The sequence below is a fragment of the Mustelus asterias genome, chromosome 5, assembly GCF_964213995.1.
Source record: "Mustelus asterias chromosome 5, sMusAst1.hap1.1, whole genome shotgun sequence".
In the NCBI taxonomy this organism is placed as follows: Eukaryota; Metazoa; Chordata; class Chondrichthyes; order Carcharhiniformes; family Triakidae; genus Mustelus; species Mustelus asterias.
Genome location: NC_135805.1, coordinates 89,336,810 through 89,360,762, shown reverse-complemented (window position 1 = coordinate 89,360,762; position 23,953 = coordinate 89,336,810). Strand labels below are relative to the sequence as shown.

The 23,953-nt window shown below is 41.6% G+C and overlaps 1 protein-coding gene across 4 annotated transcripts in view; it reads right to left on the bottom strand.

The window, feature by feature from the left end:
- dtnba (dystrobrevin, beta a) overlaps nt 1–23,953 on the bottom strand; it is a 279,394-nt gene that overhangs the window by 80,382 nt on the left and 175,059 nt on the right. For all 4 annotated transcript variants that reach the window (XM_078213018.1, XM_078213019.1, XM_078213016.1 and 1 more), the window contains exon 9: nt 15,917–16,013. In XM_078213018.1, the coding sequence (XP_078069144.1) occupies nt 15,917–16,013 (97 nt within the window). The remainder of the gene's footprint in view (nt 1–15,916; nt 16,014–23,953) is intronic.

The following is a 23,953-nucleotide window of genomic DNA, read 5'->3' as shown; positions in this document are numbered from 1 at the left end:
GGGGGGGGAGAAGAAAGGAGGTCACGAAGCCTAACCTCTGACATTGGGAAAATGCTGGAATCCAATATTAAGGAAATAGTAGCAGAACATTTAGAAAATCCATAATACACTCAAGCAGAGTAAATATGGTTCTTCGAGGATGTAACAAGCAGGATGGATAAAGGTGACTGAGGAGACAGTATGGCATTCGATAAGTTGCCACAAGAGAGGTTACTATGCAAGATAAGAGCACATAGTGTTGGGGATGATACATTAGCATGGATAGAGGACTGGTTAAATAAAATAAAACAGAGTCAAGATAAATGAGTCAATTTCAGGTAACTAGAGGTACCACAGGGATCAATTCTGAGATCTCAACTATTCACAATATATATTAATGACTTGGATGAAGGGACAGAACATATTGTGGACAGAATTGCTGACAATACAAAGACAAGTGGGAAAGCAACTTGCGAGAAGCACACAAAGAGCAGGATTTTCGCGACTGAAATGGATAATTTGAAACGGAAACACCCACACCAGTTCAAATATCTCCCAAAAGCCAACCTTCACCCATCAATCCTGGCTGTAGATTGTAGGCAGCTACAGGGACACATGAGTGCAGAGGCAGGCTGGTTAGAAGACTTGCCTCAGTTCTCTGGGACTTAATCCCAGTTATTTTAGAAACTGTTAGGTGCTCTATCCCTCACTGATCCCCATGGCCCCTCCATGCCAATGCATGCGCGCCTTCAAGGATTTTGGGATATCAAAGATCCATGAAGTTTTCCCGACTATGTAAAAATCCAGCCCACAGTCTGCAAAGGGTTACAGATAGGTTAAGTGAGTAGCAAAATAACTTGACAGATGGAATATAATATAGGAAAATGTAAGGCTATTCACTTTGATGGAAAAATCGAAAAGCAAAGTATTATTTAAATGCAGAGATTACAGAATGCTGCAATACATAGGGATCTGGGTGCCCTTCCACGTGAATCATAAGAAGCAATTAAGAAGGCAAATTGAATGTTAACCGATATTGCAAGGGAGAGGGAATGTTAAACTAGGGAAGTCGTGGTACAACTGAACAGGACGTTGGTGCAATTGCACATAGAGTCCTAGGCCATTTTGGTCTCCTCACTTAAGGAAGGACATACTTGCATTGCAGGCAGTTTGGAGAAGATTCACTTGGCTGATTTCCAGGATGAAGGGGTTGTCTTGAGAAAATGCCTTGCCAGTTGAGCCTATGTTCTTTGAAAATTATAAGAATGGGAGGTGATCTTGAAACATATAAAGATTCTGAGGGGGCTCTACAGGGTAGATGCTAAGAGGACATTTTCTCTCATGGGGTAATCAAGAATCATGGGACACATTTTAAAAATGAGTCTCCAAGATGGAGATAAAGAGGAATTTCTTCTCCCAGAGGGTCCTTATTTGTTGAAGTTAAACAGGTTTTATATCCACAAGGAAATCAAGGGTTATGGGCACTGGCAGGAAAGTGAAGTTGAGACTACAATCAGATCAGCCATGACCATACTGCTGAATGGCCTACTCCTGCTCCTAGTTCTTAGGTTCTCATGAGCCGTACGAAGAAGTCCACTGAACATGGAATTGAAGATATTTGTACATTATATGAAGAAGAAGCAGCAACAGTCATTGGAATCAACATTGACCTGGCATTTGAGAACAGAAATACAGGAGTCAATGTGCCTTGTGTGGGTTAGTTACTATATCCACGGTTTCTTATATATAAATTTTGTCTTTTTTCCCCCCATTTTCCCTGTCAGCTACTCATATCCTCAGAAAAAATTCCACAAATTATTTGTTTAAGCCAAAACGATGCTCATGCAGACCACATTAACAGAATGCTTTTTAATTTGGAGACCGCGCATCGAGAACCAGACAAAAGAAAAACTGAAGACCAAGTGACTGTAGCCTCCCTATCTCTGGCAACATTGGCATCCACACACCCGGTTGAATTCAGTAGCTCAGGGACAGGCACTTGGGGGAGAGTTACAGAGAATCCAACTGAGGAATTGATATGTGGTGAGACACAGAGCACAGGAAACTAAAGGACACTGATGTGTAAAGAGTCTCAAGAAATATCAGCTGTTACTTACAGAGCATATGGACGATAATCTCAAGTAGCATTATAACCTCAGCATGTTAGAAGAGCATTATAATGGTCATACAAATGTGTGGCAGAGGGCTGAGATAGTAAGGAAGTCTAGCACATTGCTGTGGACCAGCATCTGAGATAGATTGTCTACACTGTATCCTGGAGAAAAGGGCAGCTGCTGAACCGTCTGCAAACCTTTCAGTGCTTCCTTTCCTCCATATCTTGAACTGCACTGGGGCCAATGAACTGAAGAAGTAATAAAACCATCATGACAAAAACAACTTATTTTTGTACAGCACCTTCAAAGTAGAAAGACCGCCCAAGGCTCCTCACTGGAGCATTAACCAACAAAATTTGAAATCAAACCTTGCAAGAAAATTTTTAGGATGAGCTGAATGGTCTACTCCTATTCCTATGTTCCTAGCCTGAAGGTAATGAAGGCTTGGATGAGTTTCATAGGCAGATAAGCAGAGACTGAGCTGGGGTCGGACAATGCTACAGAAGTAGAAATAGGCTTTCATCCTATTGGGAGTTCATGTACACGAACTCTGCTTATCAAATCAGCTGTAATTTCAGAGAACAGAAGCCTTTGTGTGTCATATAAACATGAGGGTTCACATTTAGGGCTGCTAAAGACGCATGAAGGCAATCAACAGCACTCTAAGTTCTGCAGAATCAGGCAATTTTGTAAAAGCTTACCTCGTGTTACAATGTGTATGCAGCACAGAAACTGGTCATGAAGTCCAGCTGGGCAATGCTGGTATTTATACTCCACAGCAGCTTTTTCTCACCCCCCACATGCCTTGCCCCTATTTATTGCCCTCTCAGTCATATTTCTGGCTCCCTGTCAAGTTGTCCTGGCAAAGATGCCGATGTTGCTTGCTTTATTCAAAAATGTACAGCAAACTGCTACAAGCAAACCTACAAAAAATCCCTGGAGTGCTCTGGAGCCTGTGTGTAGAAGTTGAGATTTGTTGCAACTTGTCAGAGATGTCATTGTTGTGAAGTTTTAGGGCAGGCCTGTGTGCAGCGAAAGATCTCCTCTGAAACTTCATTATTGAGCGAGATCTTGGAAGGTCCACTTAGATGCTGGATGTGTACAGCTGAGATGGTCCGATTCTATTTGATGCTGCTGTCATCTCAAAACAGAGGCAGCTTTGTTTCTCCCCTTGTTTCAAATTATTCACATGCATTGTAATGACTTTACAACACCTACAGCAATCCAACTTTGTGTTCACATAACGTCATTCATAACGAGCAGTTGCTTCCTATGGTTTAATCAGTTTTCATCCCATCTCAGAAGGCTGCTTTCTGACCAATTGGATGAATTACTTCTGTACAAGGATATCAAAAGACTTATGGAAATCTAAATATATCATACATACAGAGCTCCTATTGTCAGCAAGATCAGCTAGTTCCTCAGAGAACGAATGAATTCACTATGACCTAGATCTTCAAATGCCCTCATCAGTTCATTCCTATCATACTGAAATTATCTAAGCTTTTTATTGCTCCCCTTTCATGATGCTGACTGTTTTATTAATGGAATTTGTTAAGCTCACGTTAGTTCACAAGACCATAAATGGATGCGAGAACTCTAACCCCCTTTTTAAAGGTTGGTGTTATGTTGACTAATCTCTAATCCTAACCATTACTCCTTGTCTCAATTGATCCCTAAAGATGGAAGTACATGACTAATTTTGCTTGTAACTTGGTTAAGTAACTCTGTATGATCCATCCAGACCTGACGTCTTGAATTACGTCAACCTCCTCAGCCTATCCATCACTGTTCAATCGAAAATTGGTATTTTGTTTTGCAACTTCTTCCATTTCCCCCAGATAAATTAAATTCCACACTGAAGAAACTCCCCGAGAGCAACTAAAAAAATTAAACTAGTATATTTGCAATCCCTTGATATATCATCTTTCAGTTAGCTTCACATTTTTTTCCAGATTCTTGCTGTAAATATGTTCCGAGAAATGTTTGATATTTCTTTTAATATCCCTTGGTATCTTAACCTTATTTCATAATTAAGTTTTCCAACTAATTTAAGCTCCTTGTTGTGTTAAATACAGCTCAGCTCACTCTATTACCTGCAAGCTTCATAGTCTTTCTACCTTTAGTTACCTTTTGTTCCTTGTGGTGTACCTCGGTTAGTGTACAGGATTTCCAAACATTATTCACTTACATTCCATACTTTTACCTTCTGACTGTGCTGCTGAATGTAATTTCTTTACTTTACCCCTCAGAATCTGCCTTCTAACGTTGGATGCTTCCAGTGTATACATTTTTTCTTTCATCGTACGTTTAACCTGAAAATGCAGCACTTCGTGATTACCAAAATGTTCTTGGAATCTGACCTGTTCTAGTATTTCCTGGTTTCTACTTAACATCAGTTCCGATTGCAACCCTCGTTCCTTGGGTTCCTAGGCCAATTGTTCCTAGGACCAAAATTCAATAAAGTGATCAGGATTACAGCTTCACTCCCATTGTATCCTTTGTAAGATTTCCAATCTATCCTTTGCAAATTGACATCATCTATTAAAAAACTGTCCCTGTACGAAATTTCCCCTCTTAACCATATAATGGAAGCAATTGTTAACTTTCTTTTCCCTCACCTTTCTCATCCCAAGTCATAAGGGGCAGAATTTTCCCAAAATTTGTCTGCGTGTCAGGTTCAGACTGAACACCAGTGTTTATTGATTCAGGTAGACAACCGAGCTTCCACTCCAGATTTCCTGGCACTCAGTGCACAGAGAGTGGGGTGGCGTGGTTTGAGCCATCACCCTGGCAGGGTGGGGCCCGATAGAGCTGGCAGGACCAGCTCCACAGAGATCGAGGTGCCATCTTTAAAGGGCATCCTGATCTGCACCAAGAATGAACTCTCTGCACAGGCATCGGACGATCCCTCCCCCCCACCATCATACAAGCAACGGGGCATTCACTACCGGTACCAACCCTCCAGCTATGCAAGCATCGGGCCACTGCCCGGGACAGTGCCTGGCGGGCATATCCCTCACTACCTGCATGCACGCCACCAGCCTGCTCATCTTGACTGCTTTTTCAAAACAAGTAGTGATTAGCGTCAGCACAACATTGCGCTGAGGGCATTGAGGGCGGAAGTAGCAATGTTAAGCCCTCTAGTGATATTAAAATATATTATAAAATATGCTGATCAGGTTCATGCCATGATTATGTGGCCAAGGTTCCTACTTTATTTGTAGCTCCACCAGATAGTTCCCTCTGTTAAATGTATGCCTCCAGTCTCTTCCAGGTTGAATGTTCCAACTCAATGAAGTAACCTGTGTTCCTGTGAAATTACCCAACCCGTGCCACTGCTAAACCAGGTCTTTTAGATTGTATAATAACTCCAGGAGTCGACTGTGAAGGAACCATGCTTTTATTGCACAAATGACAATAAACAATAACCACAAGCCTGTAGTGAACACAACCGTTCCCAACCGGGACTAAAAGGTGAATGACGAGCTCTACTTGGTTGGCTCATTACCAATCCCTAGGGAGCTCATATTCAAATGAGCCCAACTGCAAGGTCAATTAATGATTCCCAATGCAAATCATGGGGGTTATCACAGTTGGCTATGGTATTATATCCTCCCTCTCCAGCAAGGTCTCCCAGGTCACCCATTTCACTCAAACAACTCCAAGAATTCATATACAGAAATTTGAGGTGATCATCTCAAGCACTCTCTGAACTATGTTTCTGTATCCCAACATTATTCCTTGTGTGTTGATATCCTTTTGCACCACACACTTATCTGCCATGGTTACATTTCAGGCATCATCTAATAACATCTGACCATAACATCCAGCTTCATTGTCACTTCTATTGTTAAACTATATTCCACTTATTTTTTCATAAAAGGCTGTCATGTTTGCCTCGCTTTCTCCCTGCCTCATTAGTTTCAATTCTTCCACATCGTCTTATTTACCTTCTCTGCAAGGAGAGTCAAGTTGGCATTTGGTTTTTTTTAGCTGAAGCCTACCCCAGCTACACGACATTTTCCTGCCCTAGAACTCACCCATAGCCCAGGAATCTGAAACACTCCGCACTATACTATCCTGAGATTACTACTTGAGCCTTTGCACTTCATTCTTGGAGTTAACTCAAAGCCTTTTCACAAAACCTGAATGAGCCAATTTTGCTTTTTGGACGATTATCTTGGTTTTCAAGATCCATAATCACAGTTGTAAAATAAGGATAATGCAAGTGCTGAGGCATGCCTCTTCAGGGTCTTTCCACTAACTCTATCAAGATTTGTGGGTTTAGGGTGAGGTTCCATAATTAAAATAGCATCAGAAAACTAGGGGTGAATGAGTGCTGGGTCTCCCCTGGAAGAAAGCTATTAATTCCATCAAAATTTCATAGAATCATAGAATCCTACAGTGCAGGAGGCGGCAATTTGGCCTATCGAGTCTGCACTGCCCACAATCCCACCCAGGCCTCATCCCTATACATTTACCGTAGCTCGTACCCCTGACACTAAGGGACAATTTAGCATGGCCAATCCACCTAAGCTGCACTTCTTTGGACTTTCTTTGAATCCCAAACTTGTGACCAAATCTTTTGGGGTATAATACATCAATCCCATTTTACAAGGTCAGATGGGTCTGACATGCAACAGTGGTCCAATCCCTAACATTTGGGCCAATCCCTAACATTTGCTACATTTGGTCCTAAAGAAGGCACAGCATATAAAATACAATTTCGTATCAAATATTGTATATATTTGAAAAGGAAACTTTCAGAGGGCTACGGAGAAAGAGTAGGGCAGTAAGGCTAATCATATAGCACTTGCAAAAGTGGCACAGGCACCATGGGCTAAATGGTCTCCTTCTGTGTGATAAATGGGTCAATTATACAGTCATCTTGAGGAATGAATGTTCAAAATCATGTTGTTTATGGATAAACTGTCACTTGTATAGAGCTGAATAGTATTCATCCACTTAAAATTGACGAGCAGCACAACACTTCCATTTATTGAAATGCTGGGTTTGATGGGCAATGAATCATCAAGTTGTGCCACATTGCGTACAGATGTTACAGGTTCCTGATACTTTTATTTCCAATATTTACACCAACTTCCTTCCCAAGCATCCCCAGAAAGACCTCTCATATTTTATCTCCATGCACTAAAATAAAATACTCAGCAACATAAGATTGAGTTCAACTTACTGCCTGCTTCTGTTCCTCGTCCTACATAAGTCAGCATTTGGAAAAGGAAGAAGAAGAAGAAGAAAAAGAGAAGATAGATTATTAGACAATAGAAAGGTATCTGCAAGAGAAAGGTAAAGATGAGTATTCAGTAGGACTTCATACTCGGCTGAGGAAAAGATCAGTGCACAAGTTAATAAGACAGATAGTAGTGTCATTTACACATCTGTTTACAAATTGAGCAATTTACATTTGCCTCAAGAACCATTAACTTCCCCTGCTGCATCCATCCCCACCCTCTCAGAATCACCTATCCACTGCTCTCAACGCTCTGCAAATTGCTCAGCACAATGTTAACTCTATCGCCTTTTTCAGGGTTCTGAAAAAGCATGCATTTTGCTCCCTAACATCTACCTTTGCTGTTTTTGATGCAGCAGCAAGGAAGTACACACGAGAATCCAAACTTATCCATTTCTTGCTTTCCCTCCCTCCCTGTGAAGTATTACAGACATAAACACAGACCCAGAACAACAGCAGTCAAAAGCCTGCAGACCAGCCGCTCAATGAAAACAGTGCTCAAAATGCGCTCCTAAAAACTAAAAAAAAAACTGTTGAAGTATAATTTATGTCCCAAAATTAAAACTAGCAGAATATTTCCAAAAGCTAACAATTTTTGCTGTGATATACAAGGATGGAACAATAGCCCCTCAGTGAGTGATTATTCAGTAGCTGATTGAAGCTATTCAGAACCTTCCAAAGCCATTCCAAATTCTGATACTGTATCAACATGCTACCTGCAAAGAAAATTTGAACTCGATCCGCAATCATTCAATTTCTGGCCTATGTTATTAATGACAAAATTCTATTTCTCCGCAGGACCCTCAGAAGATTTTCACATAAAAGTCATAGAGTTTCCTTCCTTCCATTTGTTTAATAGTTTGAATAACACTTACACTAAAGAAACACAAAAACAGAAAATGCTGAATGTATTCTGAAGGTCAAGCAGCATTTGTGGAAAGGAAGATCAAATTAATATTTCAGGTTGATCACCCATCAGAACATTAACCTGAAATGTTTACGTCGTTTCTCTGAGCTTCGGAGTATTTCGGGCATTTTCTGCTTTTATTTCAGATTTTCAGCATTCGCAGTATATTGCTTTTGCATACTGAAGAGGCATGATGGTAGACATTGGTCCAATACCAGCCTATATTTCCTAAATTGTTTCCTCAAGAACGGAAGCATTAGCTCACCTAATGGTGAAACTGATCAATTCACTTCTTGATACCCGCATGGCATGAAACCTGGAAATGCTTCAGATTTCATTCCTAACATTTGCTGATCTTGCCCATCTCAGCTGGGGCAGGAATTTATAAATTACAGCTAGCCTCAGTTGATCTAGACTAAGGAAGGAAAGTATCAGCCATTGACATTGTGGCTCAGTGGAAACATGCTCATCTCTGATTCAGCAGGTTATGGGTGTAAGTCCCAATTCAGAGAATTCAGCACCTAACAGACTCACTCTAGTTCGGTGCTATGGGAGATCTACACTATCAGAAGTGATGTCTTTCAGATGTGACTTTAAAACCAAAACCCCATCTGATCCTTGGATGGAAATAAAAGATCCCATGGCATTATTTCAAAGAAGCACTGTGGAGTTCTCCGCATTGTCGTAGCCAATATTTATCCCTCCTACTTTCTTTCCTCATCACTACCCTTCTGGAACAACTGGAATATTTAACATTTAAAATACAAATGTACTCAAAACTGGACTTTGCTGAATATACGGCCTTCCCTTCCTCATCTTACAGATAGCAAAACAAGATATAGTTTAATGGTTTATGAGATGTAGTTCAGAGATTGAGGACAAAACTCACTTTATTTAACTGGGGAAGCTAAGTGCGATCGTCCGAATTCGCAGGACGCAAACTTGAGAGTGTTGTGTAGAGCATTGTGAACCAGCAGGCTGACATGCAACATGCTACGTTTTAATATGTGAATGTAATGCTGAAAACAACGCAGAAAATAATATTCAAAATAGGGTGGGCCTGCCAGATGATCAATGTCACCATACATGCCAGAGGCTGATCATTCCGTTAACTTGTGAATATTATCTATCAGTTGGTGATGAGTGTTCCTGTAAATTATATGATGTGATTAGACATGAGAAGACAAACACTCAAATCAATCTTTAGGACTCGGTGACAGAACAATATAAAAGGTTAATGATGACTATCGGGGAAGGAAGAATGCGATATTACAGAAAATGTCTATATATCATTGTCAATGATTTACAAATAAAAGCTCATAAGTTGCCAGTATTGTTGAGTGAAGATAGAAAAAAAATTACAATAAGCTGCTAAGTCGCATTTTTTGGAGAATTAAGAAACCAATCTAAAAAAAAGAGTTTTACACAACTGAGGATTTCTCTGCGATGCTGCATTTCTGAGAAAATGTAGCCAACAATGTCATTAGGCCTAGCTGGTGCCTTCCATAAACCAGTTAGAAGAGGACCTCTGGATACATCTAAAGAACTCAACCAATTCTAAATTGACTACCTTTTCAGACACACCAATAAAACTAAAATTACACTCAGAGTAAAAACCATCAGTTATAAATAAACCCATCTGTGGATCAGGAACAAAGCAATGAAGCAAGAGAAGAGGTTGTGGGGAGGGGTGGGGTGGGGGGGGGGGCACAAAAGAGAGACAGGATTCCTCTCCCCAATCACTTTCAATGAAGGTGAAGCTTGGGTGTGAGGACTGTTCATTGACTTCCATAGTGAAGGACTGTTGGAGCCATGCAGTGCTGAGTAAAAGCTATAGTGTCTTCTAGAGAGACTTGAGAAAAAAACTGGAAAAGGGCTGTATAAGGATGCAATAAGAAAAGCAATGTGCATTATCATAGCATCTTAAATGTCATAAAACATCTCAACAAAGCCACTTAAAGAGATAATAGCACAAACAAAAATGTGGTCAAAGAGGCAGGTTTTAAGGAAATGTTTAGGGAGTATAACTGGAAGAATAACCATACAGCTTATAATTTATTCAATACCAATACACCATTGAAAATCTACACACATTAATTAACACATCGTGCAAAGTCATTTACTTAATTTAATATGTTTCATTTGTTACTTTATCAAAAGCATATACCTTTGACTTGGCACATCACATTCGACAGTAGACAAAGAATAAAATAAACATTGTTTTTTTGGAAAAACAATAAAGACGACTGGATGGTTCACTGTGCTATATTTTAATTCTTGGACCAAAATTCGAAACCATTCCTAAGATGGCGGAATGAATAAAAGTCTCTTCTGTTGGGTGTTGTGTGAAATGAGTTTCAGCTGATTCATTAGGTATGGGCTCTCAACACTAAATCGGCATCTGATTCAGAGACGCCACAGGGAGTGGGAAATGGACAAATTAATCAACTTAAGGGAGGTTCTTCTGAGGTTATTGAGTGCAAGGATATAAGAGTTTTACTCTGTGTTTAATCATGAGCAGAAACTTGATACTGCTAAGAGTGCCAGTAGTGCAAAACCTTAAAATCCCAGGATACGCACTACACATCTTGTTACAGTGCCAGACCCAAACCCCCAAGGTATATTATCAAGTCAGATTAGACCCAATATTTTTTTTGCGTAAAGGTGAGGATAGAATGCTTTGCTCCAGGTGTGATTCCAATGACAAATTTGAGTTATTTTAATCAAAACAAGCTTTATTCATAACAGTTTAAATATAGCTCAAACAAAATTAAACAGCATGATCCTTAACAGTTGAACAATCTTTAAATATGGAAAAAAAATCCCTCTAATTTCTAACTGATCACGATTTCAGTTCCACGTCAGCAACAATTTTCCCACAGACTTAACCCCACTTTAAATATGGTTAACAAACCCAGGCACACTTGCTTCACATTGTAGTAAGGTTCTAGGAAGACTTGTCAGAGAGAGAGCAGCTTGCAGGCATCTATGTATAAACAGCCCTCTCCAACCACTGAACTAAATTGAAACCGAAAGCTGTTTTTCTGCCATAAGGGGTCCTTTCCCATTAATGAACAAAAGCCCCGTAAGCCTTATGCTAAATAAACACCACACAGCTAAAATGAGTAATTATCCTGCTTTGCAGCATCTGCTGCATTCCTTCCAAACAAACTGATCCCCCTGTAAAAAAGCAGTCCCCCAAAAACATAAAATATATCAACAACACAGTATCATCACAATCTCAAATAACTAAAACATCATTCAAAAATGAAGTTAAATATGTGCGCCTTCATTAAATACACATATGCATAAATTTAAACAGTGCCAATTTCTAATATCCCTTGGCGATACTTCCTAGCTTTTTGTTTCAATATCAAAAGAATACTATTGGGGGAACTAATTGGATTTCAACCTCACCCTCCAGGAGAAGGTCAGAATTTATGGAACGGGCATAGATGATTTTCAGATCTTTAAAGCAGTGTCTGTTGAAATGTCTTTTGTGCTGAACATATAGAAACTATGTCATGTGAGCTAATTCTGAAAAAACCTTCAGGCATTTTTAGACATATTTAGACGGTTTCATTTAAATCATTTGTAATGCTGAGATTTAAATACATCCGTACCTCAGTGAAATGATACATAGATCCAGGAGTACATCATCATGCTGTGTGGATGCATGTACATACAACTATACTTATGTAGGTCTCACAGCATGATTCGGACAACTTAAAATGGAAAGCTAACTCCATACTTTCTGATTTTAAGTCATCTGCGCCATCAACATCGAAAAGCTTGGCTCATTGTTTGTTGATAGTTTCGTGGCCCAGGATATGCAAATGTGATGATGGAAAACACCTTATAACCTTCAAAACTGATAGCATTACTGAACGTTTTATCATCCATTCATCTTCATGTGCCATGAATAAATCAATGATGATCGGAGAATAAACCAGAGTCTGACTATTTATTTTGTTTTCCTATTCTCTCTCTTTTCTGAAGCTGGTGTACCTAATTTTGTTCACACCCAGTCTTATATGATCAGCTTTACCACATGGTTGTGCGTTCTGTGGTCCTTAACATAACTCAATCACAATGCTCACTGTTAGATTTTACAAGGGAAGCAGCCTTGGCACCAATGCCATAGGTCTCCAAGACGACAAGCAACCTTAACAATGGCAAGTACCTCACATCATGATAACACTGTTGAAACCAGGGTAACAAGCCTGACTTTTAATCTTCAACTTTTGAAAAATTAATCAGAAGTCGTGACAGTGTAAAACTTCTTCACGTCAGGGTTTGAATTATTTTTGGTGATCCCGTCCAAAATTGCAGCTTGTAAATGGTAGCGGAGAAGGGAGCAAGAGAACAGAAGGTTTCAGCAGCAGCAGATGAACTGAACTGTGATAGAGATGCCTGATGTTTGAGGTAGAAGCCTTTGTGACAGAGAAGGCTTAGGGATGGAGAGCTCAGCTCTGGCGCAAACAAGATGCCAAACTGTAAACAATCTGGATCAAGCTGATTTATTGACCAAGGAATAAGATAGAATTGGTGATGAGGGCTGAAAGACAATGACTTCAGTCTTCCCAAGGTTTAACTGGAGTAAATTGTGGCTCATTCAATTTCTGCCCAACCATCTTCCTCTGTTCTGCAATAAAACGACCATTGCAAAGTCCCCATCAATAATATCTTCATTTTTATCATTAACAACTAACCGAAAGTCTAATGATTTCAAAATCATAGCCATACAAGCAGGGCAGATTTGGGTACTGCAGATTTGGGCATGGTGGCACAGTAGCTAGCCCTGCTGCCTCACAGCTCCAGGGACCCGGGTTCGATTCCGGCCTCGGGTCACTGTCTGTGTGGAGTTTGCACGTTCTCCCCGTGTCTGTGTGGGTTTCCTCCGGGTTCTCTGGTTTCCTCACACACTCCAAAGATGTGTGGGTTAGGTTGATTGGCCATGCTAAATTGACCCGAGTGTCAGGGGATTAGCAGGGTAAACATGTGGGTTACAGGAATAGGGCCTGGGTGGGATTGTGGTCGGGGCAGACTCGATGGGCTGAATGGCCTCTTTCTGCACTGGAGGGATTCTATGATAACAAAGGGTTCACCTCATGATCGCTCAAAACCTCTCCACCACTTAAAAAACTCAAGTCAGGATTGAGTGTGATGGAGTATTCACCTGTCAAGAAACTTGAACACCATTTGCAATTGATGTTGATCATTGCCTTTGCTCGTTGATTTAATATTCTCCATTGTCAGTACTGCCACAATGCACGAAGTGAACAATATATTGCAGCAACACCAGCAAAAGCACTGCGCCGTCCAATGAATTTTACGACTGAGAAATAGAACAACAGTAAATTCATGGGAATAACATTACTTCTCATTTCCCCCAAAGCAACATTCATTCTAATTCTGTTTTTTGAGAGTGCATTGGTGATTTCTTTAAGTGCATGGTCTCTTCATTTTTTTTTGGCAAGGCCACACTCGCACAGTAAATTAAAGGGGCTGAATTCTGCGCAGCCTGTGTAGGGACTTTACTCTGTAACTTGATTTTGTGTCTCTGTGCCCTGTTTGAGAGCACATTTCCACTCCATCTGACGAAGGAGCAGCGCTCCGAAAGCTTATGGTATTTGCTACCAAATAAACCTGTTGGACTTTAACCTGGTGTTGTTAAAACTCTTACTAGGGACTTTAAGGAACAGAGAATAAAAGTAAAGTGTTGCTGCAAATATACAAGGCATTGACTGAGATCTCTCACTGCATACAATTTTGGTCCCCTTTTTTGAGTAAGGATATCGTGCCATTGGAGGCAATTCAGGGAAGGTTCACTAGATTGATTCCAGAGATGAGGGGTTCGTCTTGTGAAGAGAGATTCAGCAGTTTAGGCCTATACTCTCTGGAGTTTAGAAGAATGAGAAGAGATCTAATTGAGGGATGTAAGATGATAAAAGGTATTGACAAAGTAGATGTGGAGCGGATGCTTCCTCTTGTGGGGCAATCCAGAACAAGAGGTCATAATTTTAAGATAAGGGGTAGCAGGTTTAAAACAGAGATGAGAAGAAACTTTTCCTCTCAAAGGGTGGTGAATCTGTGGAATTCACTACGCCAGAGTGTGGTGTGATACCGGGACATTGAGTAAGTTTGAGGAGGAGATAGATAGATAGATTTTTAATTAGTAATAGGTTGAAGGGTTATGCAGAATCGGGCAGGAAAGTGGAGCTGAGGCTGAGACAAGATCAGCTATGATCATATTGAATGGCGGAGCAGGCTTGAGGAGCCGAATTGCCTATTCCTGCTCCTCGTTTTAATATCGTTCTGCTCAGATTGCTACCCAGCTTAATGGAAACATTTCCTCCAAGTCACACATCAACTCGGCTTGAAGTATTGTTATTGCAAGATTGTTTCCAGATCAAAATCCCTGGCTAACACTTTTATGGAATCACTATTATGAAATAACACTGACTACGATGGTTCAAAAAGATCTACCACAACTTCCTTGGGGCATCAAGGGAGAAGGAATATGCACCGCCTTATCAGAATCACCAATGTCCCAAGAACAAATACAGAAGGACAAGGTATTCAGGGCTGTACACCCAGTGAAAAAAGTGAGCATTATTGCAGTTTCACTCACTGTAGTAATTAATAATTTCACAGGCCTGTGAAATTAAAATCCACAGCAGTAAGAAACAAACACCTTAATAGAGATTATTGCTGGCAACAGACACCTTTTAGCCGGGACAACTCTCCAAATGTTTATTTAGCTGAAGGGCTTTCACTGCAGCTTTTCTAAAGGAAATGTTGGCTTTGATATTTTGTGGGGGTTCCCACTGCAAGTCTGCAGGGAGATCAGCTGGAGCTACATTAAGAGAATCAACACAGAATTTCAGGGCCATTAACACACCAATGCTGGAGCTCTGTGCACCTTTAAAACTTCCAATATATCTGATGCAGTGTAGACTGCAGAGGTGAAAAATCTGACGGTGATATTGCACATCTTAATGGAAAACATGACTGTGTGCAGACAACTGAGAAGGAAACTGAAATGTTGTAAAATAAGTTTCAGAAAAGGTCTGAAGAGGAGCTATCGACATATGTTGAAGCAATGATATAAAATCCCCCAAATTTGCAGCTATTTCTGTGTTTTGCCTTGCCACATCCTGCTCGGTGCTAAGCACTTTTTAGCTGTTATGCTAATTCAGCTCTTCACTGAACTGCCAGGAGACACACAAAAGGACCATGGGTGGCACCCTCTACTAGGGACTGTCAGACCTCCTCCCCACATCACCTGACGACTACAGAACTGCGTTTTGCACGCTGACTGAATGGGGGCGAGAGTTTGAGTCCCAGTATGAATCTTGTCTCACCATTTCCTGGTTCAGCATGTCACCACAATTCCTCAGATGGAAACCGTCCCGTGCTCAGCCGAAGAGTTCATTTCATTGCAGAGGGTACACAAAAAGGCAGGTCTAAAAAGGCCTGCATAATTATTTTTGCAATTATAATCTAATGAATTAATAATGTGAACAGCAAATTGGTAAATGAATTACGTGAGTGCCAAGAACAAAGCCAGAGCAGAACAATAAAACAGGGGAATAAAATCCACTATCCACACAGGAGATGAAGGATTCAGTCTATATTGCAGCCGGGAACAATTCTTACCTTCAGCAGCTTCATTAATCCTTCAAGCTGCACCATCAGCTCACGACGACTCTCTTGTAAGGCTGACATCCGCTGCTCCAGCTCGTCTTTTCTTTGCCTGTTGAATGAGCAGACAAAGAAATTAAGCCCCCGTCTCTCTCAAAAAACACTGGGGAATTCAAGCACTCAGACTGTCTGGTTCAGTACCACACTGTGTATCGAAAAGGCAGCTTCAGCAATCCACTGCGATGCAAACAGAAATAATGCCTCTCGTCAACACAGCTATGATGTCCGATGACAATTCATTCATTAAAGATGATTTGTACCAAAAAGATTATGTGCCTTGTTTTAAAATGCTCTGCACGTGCATTGCATCGATAAATTGGGATTAAAAATGTCACATCCTGTTAACGCCTGTTTAATGATAACCAAGAGTGATATCTCTTTTCTGATGCTTTGTGAGCACCACGGTTGACATGTTGCAGGTGTGCTGGTGGAAATTGTCGAGAAAAGAACTCCTTTCGCAAGAAAAATACAAATAACAGTTGACACACTGAAAAGAAATGAAGCCTTTTCTCCCCCAAATACCAGCAGATTTCAGTTTGTGAAGAACGAGCTGGTTCGTTACTTATTCATGAGGACAGACACTGCTGATAAAAAATCTGCTGTCATAAGCCAAATTGTCTGGAGTGTGGATCGGAAAACAAACCCTAATTGAGAGCCAATTACCAGAGTTGGGAGGCACACAGCCCATTCCTCTCAAAATTGCTCTGAAAACCATTAATTTACAATTTATTTTTGAAAATGGCTACATTTTTAGACTGATAGAACAATAATTAGAAACAACAATTTAATAGACTCGTGAATTGCTTTTTTCATTATGAAAAGGATACATATTGTTACATTAAGGGCTTTGTGCAGAAATTGTGGCTGGTTTTAAAGAATAGATATATTAACAAACTGGATTCATGCCAGGTTGAAGAAGAGGTTATTTCTACCAGCCTTTGTTGTGCTTGTATCGGTATTGCGCACACAAATGTTGGCTCTTTGCTTGTCTCTCACTTTTTCTCGATAATATACTGATGGAATTCATCACTTTTCTGCTGCATCTCAAAGCAATCTACATGTCTCACACATTCAGATCCACACAAATCTTGCGTTAGGGTAAATCACCACTTCCCCCAAACCAGTAGGCCATAATTTTGTATAAACTGTGGACTGTATAAACTTGGTTTCAAAATGTTAAGAATTAAGGAACAAACATGAAAACAAAACAGGATTATGCTCCAACTATAACTCCAGCAAAGTTACAAATTCCAAACCAAATTAAAGGTCCAACTGCTGTGATTGTGTCAACTGTAAGCAATAGATTTACCATTAAACTCTGGGATGAATCATTGCTGGGATTGGGAAAACCTGACCTGTGCACTTTCACGTCACGAAAGCTGCACGTCCGACCCACGTGTGACTTCATATGTCTTTTCACTCAGGTGTCAGATTTGTAGAGCATGAGGCCTGCCTTGGTCCCCAACACAGCAGCCAAATTCCAAAGTTGTTTAAAGGCCCCCTAAACCTCACTGACACCTACCCAGCCCCGCATACCCCTCAAATTACAAATGTCACATGCCCCATTTATATCCTCATGTGTCCTCCATTCTCGCTCATATTCAGTCAACCAGGGGCCATGCAACAGCAGAATATTTTTAAATCATTGGAAAAACATGAAACCTCTAGCAATCCAAGAAAATCCTGAATACTAACATACCATCAAGAATCTAAAAAAAACACAAGGGGAAAAAGCTTGCAATCCTTGAAATGCTGATTAGGTTTGTGAACAAACAAGGAACCTTTTCAAAAGTATATTTTTATTAAAGGCATCTAAAAGTTTCAAAAGTTTTAAGACTACCTTCTGAGCTAAAGTTTTTGAAACCCAGCCAACCATTCACAGGCAAAATCCTGGCAACACAGCTGTCCCTGAGGCCCAGCACTGAAGCCAAAGAAAGTTGGAGTGAGGGAGGACACCCCCCCTCCCCCCCATTTCTAGGGCACCAGCTGCCCTAAAGCAGGTAGGTTTAAAGGTCCAATTTAAATTGTTGGCCAGGGAGAAGGAAAGTGGATAGGAATTTGGGGATATGGGGGATTGGAGGTGGGGGTATATTGGACATCAGGGACCGGTGGGTGGCATGCGGACAGTTGGGGGGGGTGGGGTTTGCATTTTGGGGGGGGGGGGGAGGTGGAGAGGTTTGTGGAGTATTGGGGGGTTGGGGAGGAGGTTGGACATGTGGGGGGGGCGGGTTGGACACAAGGGGTGGGTCTCAGGTTGAGGGAGTGGGAGTAGGGTCAGGTCAGCCTGCTAAGGGGTTGAGATAGGTTTGGGGGTCAAATTGGGGTAATCCAGGGCGGAGGAGAAATTCAGCCAGTTCGTGGGATCAGGTCACCTTGAGGATGAAAGTTGGGCTCACGGGTGATCAGGGGGAATTCTACGGGAGTTCAGCTGGTGGTGTCATCCCATATGGGGATTGGTGTGGGTACTAATTACACAGAAGTCAAAAGAAGTTTTATTTCTTCTAACTTTTTCAGAGTAACTATTAGCGTAGCCTTGGTGGTATCATACAACGTTTGTGATTTGAATCGCATTTCTGAATGGCTCACAGTGTGGGGCAATTACCCAGAGGAAGTTTGTACTTCTGGACATTGGCCGTGTAAATGCTGAGCTGTAAAGTTCTAAGAGGGGGATGCAGAAAATCTGAAATAAAAACAGAAAGTTCTGGAAAGACTCAACAGGTCTGGCAGCATCTTTGCAGAGTTAACATCTTGAATCCAATATGACTCTTCTTCACAACTGAAGAGAGGTAGAATTGTGTTGGGTTTTATGTTATTGAAAGAGGGAGAGGTCAAAAAAAAAGGAAGATCAGGGATAAGTTAGAGTGTGGGAGAGAAGAGCCAAAACATTAATTCTACAGATACTGTCAGTCCTGCTGGGTTTTTCATTGGAACATAGGAATTAGGAATTTTCCAGCAGTTTCTGTCCTTACCTCCTGAGGTACAAGTTCACCAACTGAAAGACTGGAGGAGCGCTTGTGAAAGCACATCTGACCATTCAATTATAATGTCATGGAGCTGCACTGTTGCATCACCTGAGTGGCGCTCTTGTATAGGTAGATATTGGGTCGTGTGACAACACATTGACCAAAAGAGATACGGGAGTCTGTTACGGGAGTGCCTGACACCAACAAAGCTAAGAATATCTCTACTGCAGGCCTACGTTTGTAGTAAAGACCTTGTAAAAAAAACCTTTTGATCATAATCCATAAACATATGGATAGGCTAAACTATTTACAATTTGCAGTGTAGTTCATAGTGGAAGTGGACAAGTTTAAAAAGATCGGTGCGAATGACACCCAGCCAGTGGGTAGAAGCAGGAATTGGAGCAGGAGCCATACAGGAGTCCCTGCAGATTGGAGGGTAGCTAATGTCACTCCAGTATTCAAAAAGGAAAGTAGAGAGAAAACAGGGAATTACAAACCAGTATGCCTAACATCGGTAGTGGGGAAAATTCTCGAATCCATTATCAAGGACTTTATAGTGGAGCATTTAGAAAGGAGTGGCAGGATCAGACAGAGTCAGCATGGATTTATGAAGGGGAAATCATACTTGACAAATCTGTTGGAATTCTTTGAAGATATAACTAGTGGAGTTGACAAGGGGGAGCCAGTCGATGTGGTATATTTGGATTTTCAGAAAGCGTTTGACAAAGTCCCGCATAAGAGATTATTGTGCAAGATTAAAGTGCATGGGATTGGGGGAAGTGTAATGAGATGGATAGAAAACTGGTTGGCAGAGGGGAAACAAAGAGTAGGAATTAATGGGTGCTTTTCAAATTGGCAGGCAGTAACTAGTGGGTGTCACAGGGATCAGTGCTGGGACCCCAGCTGTTCACAATATATATTAACGAATTGGATGAGGGAAGAAAATGTAACATCTCAAAGTTTGCCGATGATATTAAATTCAGTGGGAGGGTGAACTGTGACGAGGATGCAGAGATCCTTCAGCATGATCTGGACAGGTTGGGTGAGTTGGCAAATCAATGGCAGATGCAGAATAATTTGGATAAATGTGAGGTTATTCACTTTGGAAGCAAAAACAAGGCGGCAGATTACTACCTGAACGGCTGTAAATTGGGAGAGTGGAGTGTGCAGTGGGACCTGGGTGTCCTTGTGCACCAGTCGCTGAAGGTAAGCATGCAAGTGCAGCAGACAGTAAAGACAACAAATGGTATGTTGGCCTTCATTGCGAGAGGTTTCAAGTACTGGAGCAGGGATGTGTTGTAATTATACAGGGCCTTGGTGAGGCCACACCTAGAATATCGTGTGCAGTTTTGGTCTCCTTTTCTGAGGAAGTATATTCTTGCTCTCAAGGGAGTGCAGTAAAGGTTCACCAGGCTGATTCCAGGAATGGCGGGACTGATGTATGATGTGAGATTGACTAGGTTAGGATTGTTTTGCTGGAGTTCAGATGAATGAGGGGGTATCTCATAGAGTCTTATAAAATTCTAACAGGACGAGACAGGGTAGATGCAGGGAGGATATTCCCGATGATGAGGGAGTCCAGAATCAGTGTCACAGTCTGAGAATTCAGGGTAGATCATTTAGGATGGAGGTGAGGAGACATTTCTTCATCTAAAGAGTGGTGAGCCTGTGGAATTCATTACCACAGGAAGTAGTTGATGCTAAAACATTGAATGCATTCAAGAGGCAGCTGGATATAGCACTTGGGATGAATGGGATCAAAGGTTATGGGAAGAAAGCAGGATTAGGCTTTTGAGTTGGACAATCAACCATGATCATAATGAATGGCGGAGCAGGCTCGAAGGGCCAAATGGCCTCCTCCTACTCCTATCTTCTGTGTTTCTATGGAGGAATTATCACCAGCATGAAGCAAATGTAGGGATGGTGTTGGCGCAGAGCAAATGTTGCTCGGAGGAGAGAGGACATATCCGCTTTCCAGCAAGATATTCTTGCTCCTTCCGTCATTCGGAGATATCAACCAGAGAATTAAAAACAAACTGAAAACCTCAACCTCTATCTTGTCACTGCCGCCAGGTTTCACTGACAGATTTGTCACCAGATGTGCCTCGCGATCATTTCCAGTAGAAATAAGTAATGTCCTCGGGCCATGACTTCTCCACTATCTGCAGCTCTCCACCTGCCTTAGTGTAGCCTCTGCCAAGTTGAAAGTCACACTCTAATCAGTATTCACAGCTCACGGTTCTGCCTCCACTGGACCACAGGGAGACTAGACACAGACTGGGCAGCAGCTTTGCTGCAAAATGACATCTATCCATCTGGACGACCCTGACTTGAGCCCAATGCAACCTGGGAATTGCCTCGCTCTAAAAGGCATGTGTTTTCATTTGTTCGTCTTCCTTCTCCTTTATTTTGATCGGTGCCATCTAGAAGTTGGTTTATGTTCCAATCTCTAATTTTGAGTGAAACGTCCATCCCAAAATATGAGCCTAACTTTCATTTTCCTCTTCAGACGATCATGTACCTATATTTCCGGTTTTATCAAAGATGTCCAGCATTCACGGTTTTGTTTTCCTTTTCACTTGTGACAATTTGGTCATCAGCCACAGGGGCCCACTGGCCCATGAGAAGAACAATAGGATATGGCAAATGGAACTGCTCTGGTGCAATGGGATGCTTTTGTCGACCTTGTACATAGTTGGCACCACTTGGAAATTAGCAAAGATGATTCTAATTCTGAAATGACCGAACTGGGTTTAATTTTATATGATTCTTCATCCGAATTCATTCAAAATAGTAAATGTGTATTTTCTGAGGGTGAGGGGTGGGGGAGGGCGAAGCAAGTAACTCAATTTGTGCTCAGCTTCTCTTTTCCAGTTCTGCGCTCACCTCTACAGCTGGGTTTAAACAGAAAGCAGGTCAATCGAAGGGCAGGGGGGACTGAGTTCTGGTTGCCATGTGACCTTAATCTCCTGAGCACTGGATTTGAAGAACCTCTGCAAATTTGAATCCTGTAATCTAAATTTAATCAGTCGGCAGGCAGAGCAATTATTAAAATCATAATCATTTTTTCTAGTCTTGCTGATCTCTGGTGTCGCTAACAAACCCCGGCATGGAATGTGCTGCTCATCAGAATTGTACAGAGTCAAATTTTCTTCATTTCGTTGCCTGCACTGGGCGATTACCTCTTCCACAAGTTTAAAAAGGAGTTTATTTTATCACAGGGTACGTTCCCGGTAAAAATAATCCCAAGGTTGTTCATGTGCAGCTAAGGCTTCAAGTTTAAAGAAGGTTTTATCACTTCTGCCCTCCCAAAAATTTCTCTGTCAATGACATGGGAAGTTAGTTTCTACTTCATTGCCAGGGGTGGTGCTGTGAGGCGGGAAGTGCAGGGGGAAGGAGTGTCAGCTGGTGGATTACACGGTCCCTTTGGTTACTTTATCACATTGGGAATTCTTCTTTCCTTGAGGAACCGTTTTAGTAAAACATTTTGGCGAAGTTTGTTCAACTCCACAGTGCTGTTCCTTTCCGCTCAATGCTTATCCATAGCTGTGTTACAATCAGCACATTTTAATGTTAACATCTTTCATTCAGCTGGGGGAGGGGGAGGAGGGATGGCGGATAAATCAACCAGCAGGAGGCTTGATTAAGACACATTGTGGTGCCTCATGCCATCTGGTGGTGCAATTGACAACTGAAAATTCACCTGGCACATTATATAACTGAGGCTCCAGCACAGAACAATGGAGGGATTTGAACCAAGGACTCCAGCTATGAGAAGAAAAACATCCACTTAGGTTAAAATAAAGCTTGTTATTGTGTCTGATCAGCACAGACTAAATATCTAATGGCAGAATGGGCTGAATGGAATCCTCCGTGCTGCATTCTTTTGTGCATCAAAAAGATCTTCTGTTTATATATGGATTTTAGTAAGGCGTTTGATAAGGTTCACCATGGTAGGCTTCTGCAGAAAATGCAGATGTATGGGATTGGGGGTGATCTAGGAAATTGGATCAGGAATTGGCTAGCGGATAGGAAACAGAGGGTGGTGGTTGATAGTAAATATTCATCATGGAGTGCGGTTACAAGTGGTGTACCTCAGGGATCTGTTTTGGGGCCACTGCTGTTTGTAATATTTATTGATGATCTGGATGAGGGTATAGTTGGGTGGATTAGCAAATTTGCTGATGACACCAAAGTCGGTGGTGTGGTAGACAGTGAGGAAGGGTGTCGTAGTTTGCAGGAAGACTTAGACAGGTTGCAAAGTTGGGCCGAGAGGTGGCGGATGGAGTTTAATGCGGAGAAGTGTGAGGTAATTCACTTTGGTAGGAATAACAGATGTGTTGAGTATAGGGCTAACGGGAGGACTTTGAATAGTGTGGAGGAGCAGAGGGATCTAGGTGTATGTGTGCATAGATCCCTGAAAGTTGGGAATCAAGTAGATAAGGTTGTTAAGAAGGCATATGGTGTCTTGGCGTTTATTGGTAGGGGGATTGAATTTAGGAGTCGTAGCGTTATGTTGCAACTGTACACAACTCTGGTGCGGCCGCACTTGGAGTACTGTGTGCAGTTCTGGTCCCCACATTACAGGAAGGATGTGGAGGCTTTGGAGAGGGTGCAGAGGAGGTTTACCAGGATGTTGCCTGGTATGGAGGGGAGATCCTATGAGGAGAGGCTGAGGGATTTGGGATTGTTTTCGCTGGAAAGGCGGCGGCTAAGAGGGGATCTTATTGAAACATATAAGATGATTAGAGGTTTAGATAGGGTGGATAGTGATAGCCTTTTTCCTCTGATGGAGAAATCCAGCACGAGGGGGCATGGCTTTAAATTGAGGGGGGGTAGTTATAGAACCGATGTCAGGGGTAGGTTCTTTACCCAGAGGGTGGTGAGGGATTGGAATGCCCTGCCAGCATCAGTAGTAAATGCGCCTAGTTTGGGGGCGTTTAAGAGATCCGTAGATAGGTTCATGGACGAAAAGAAATTGGTTTAGGTTGGAGGGTCACAGTTTTTTTTTTAACTGGTCGGTGCAACA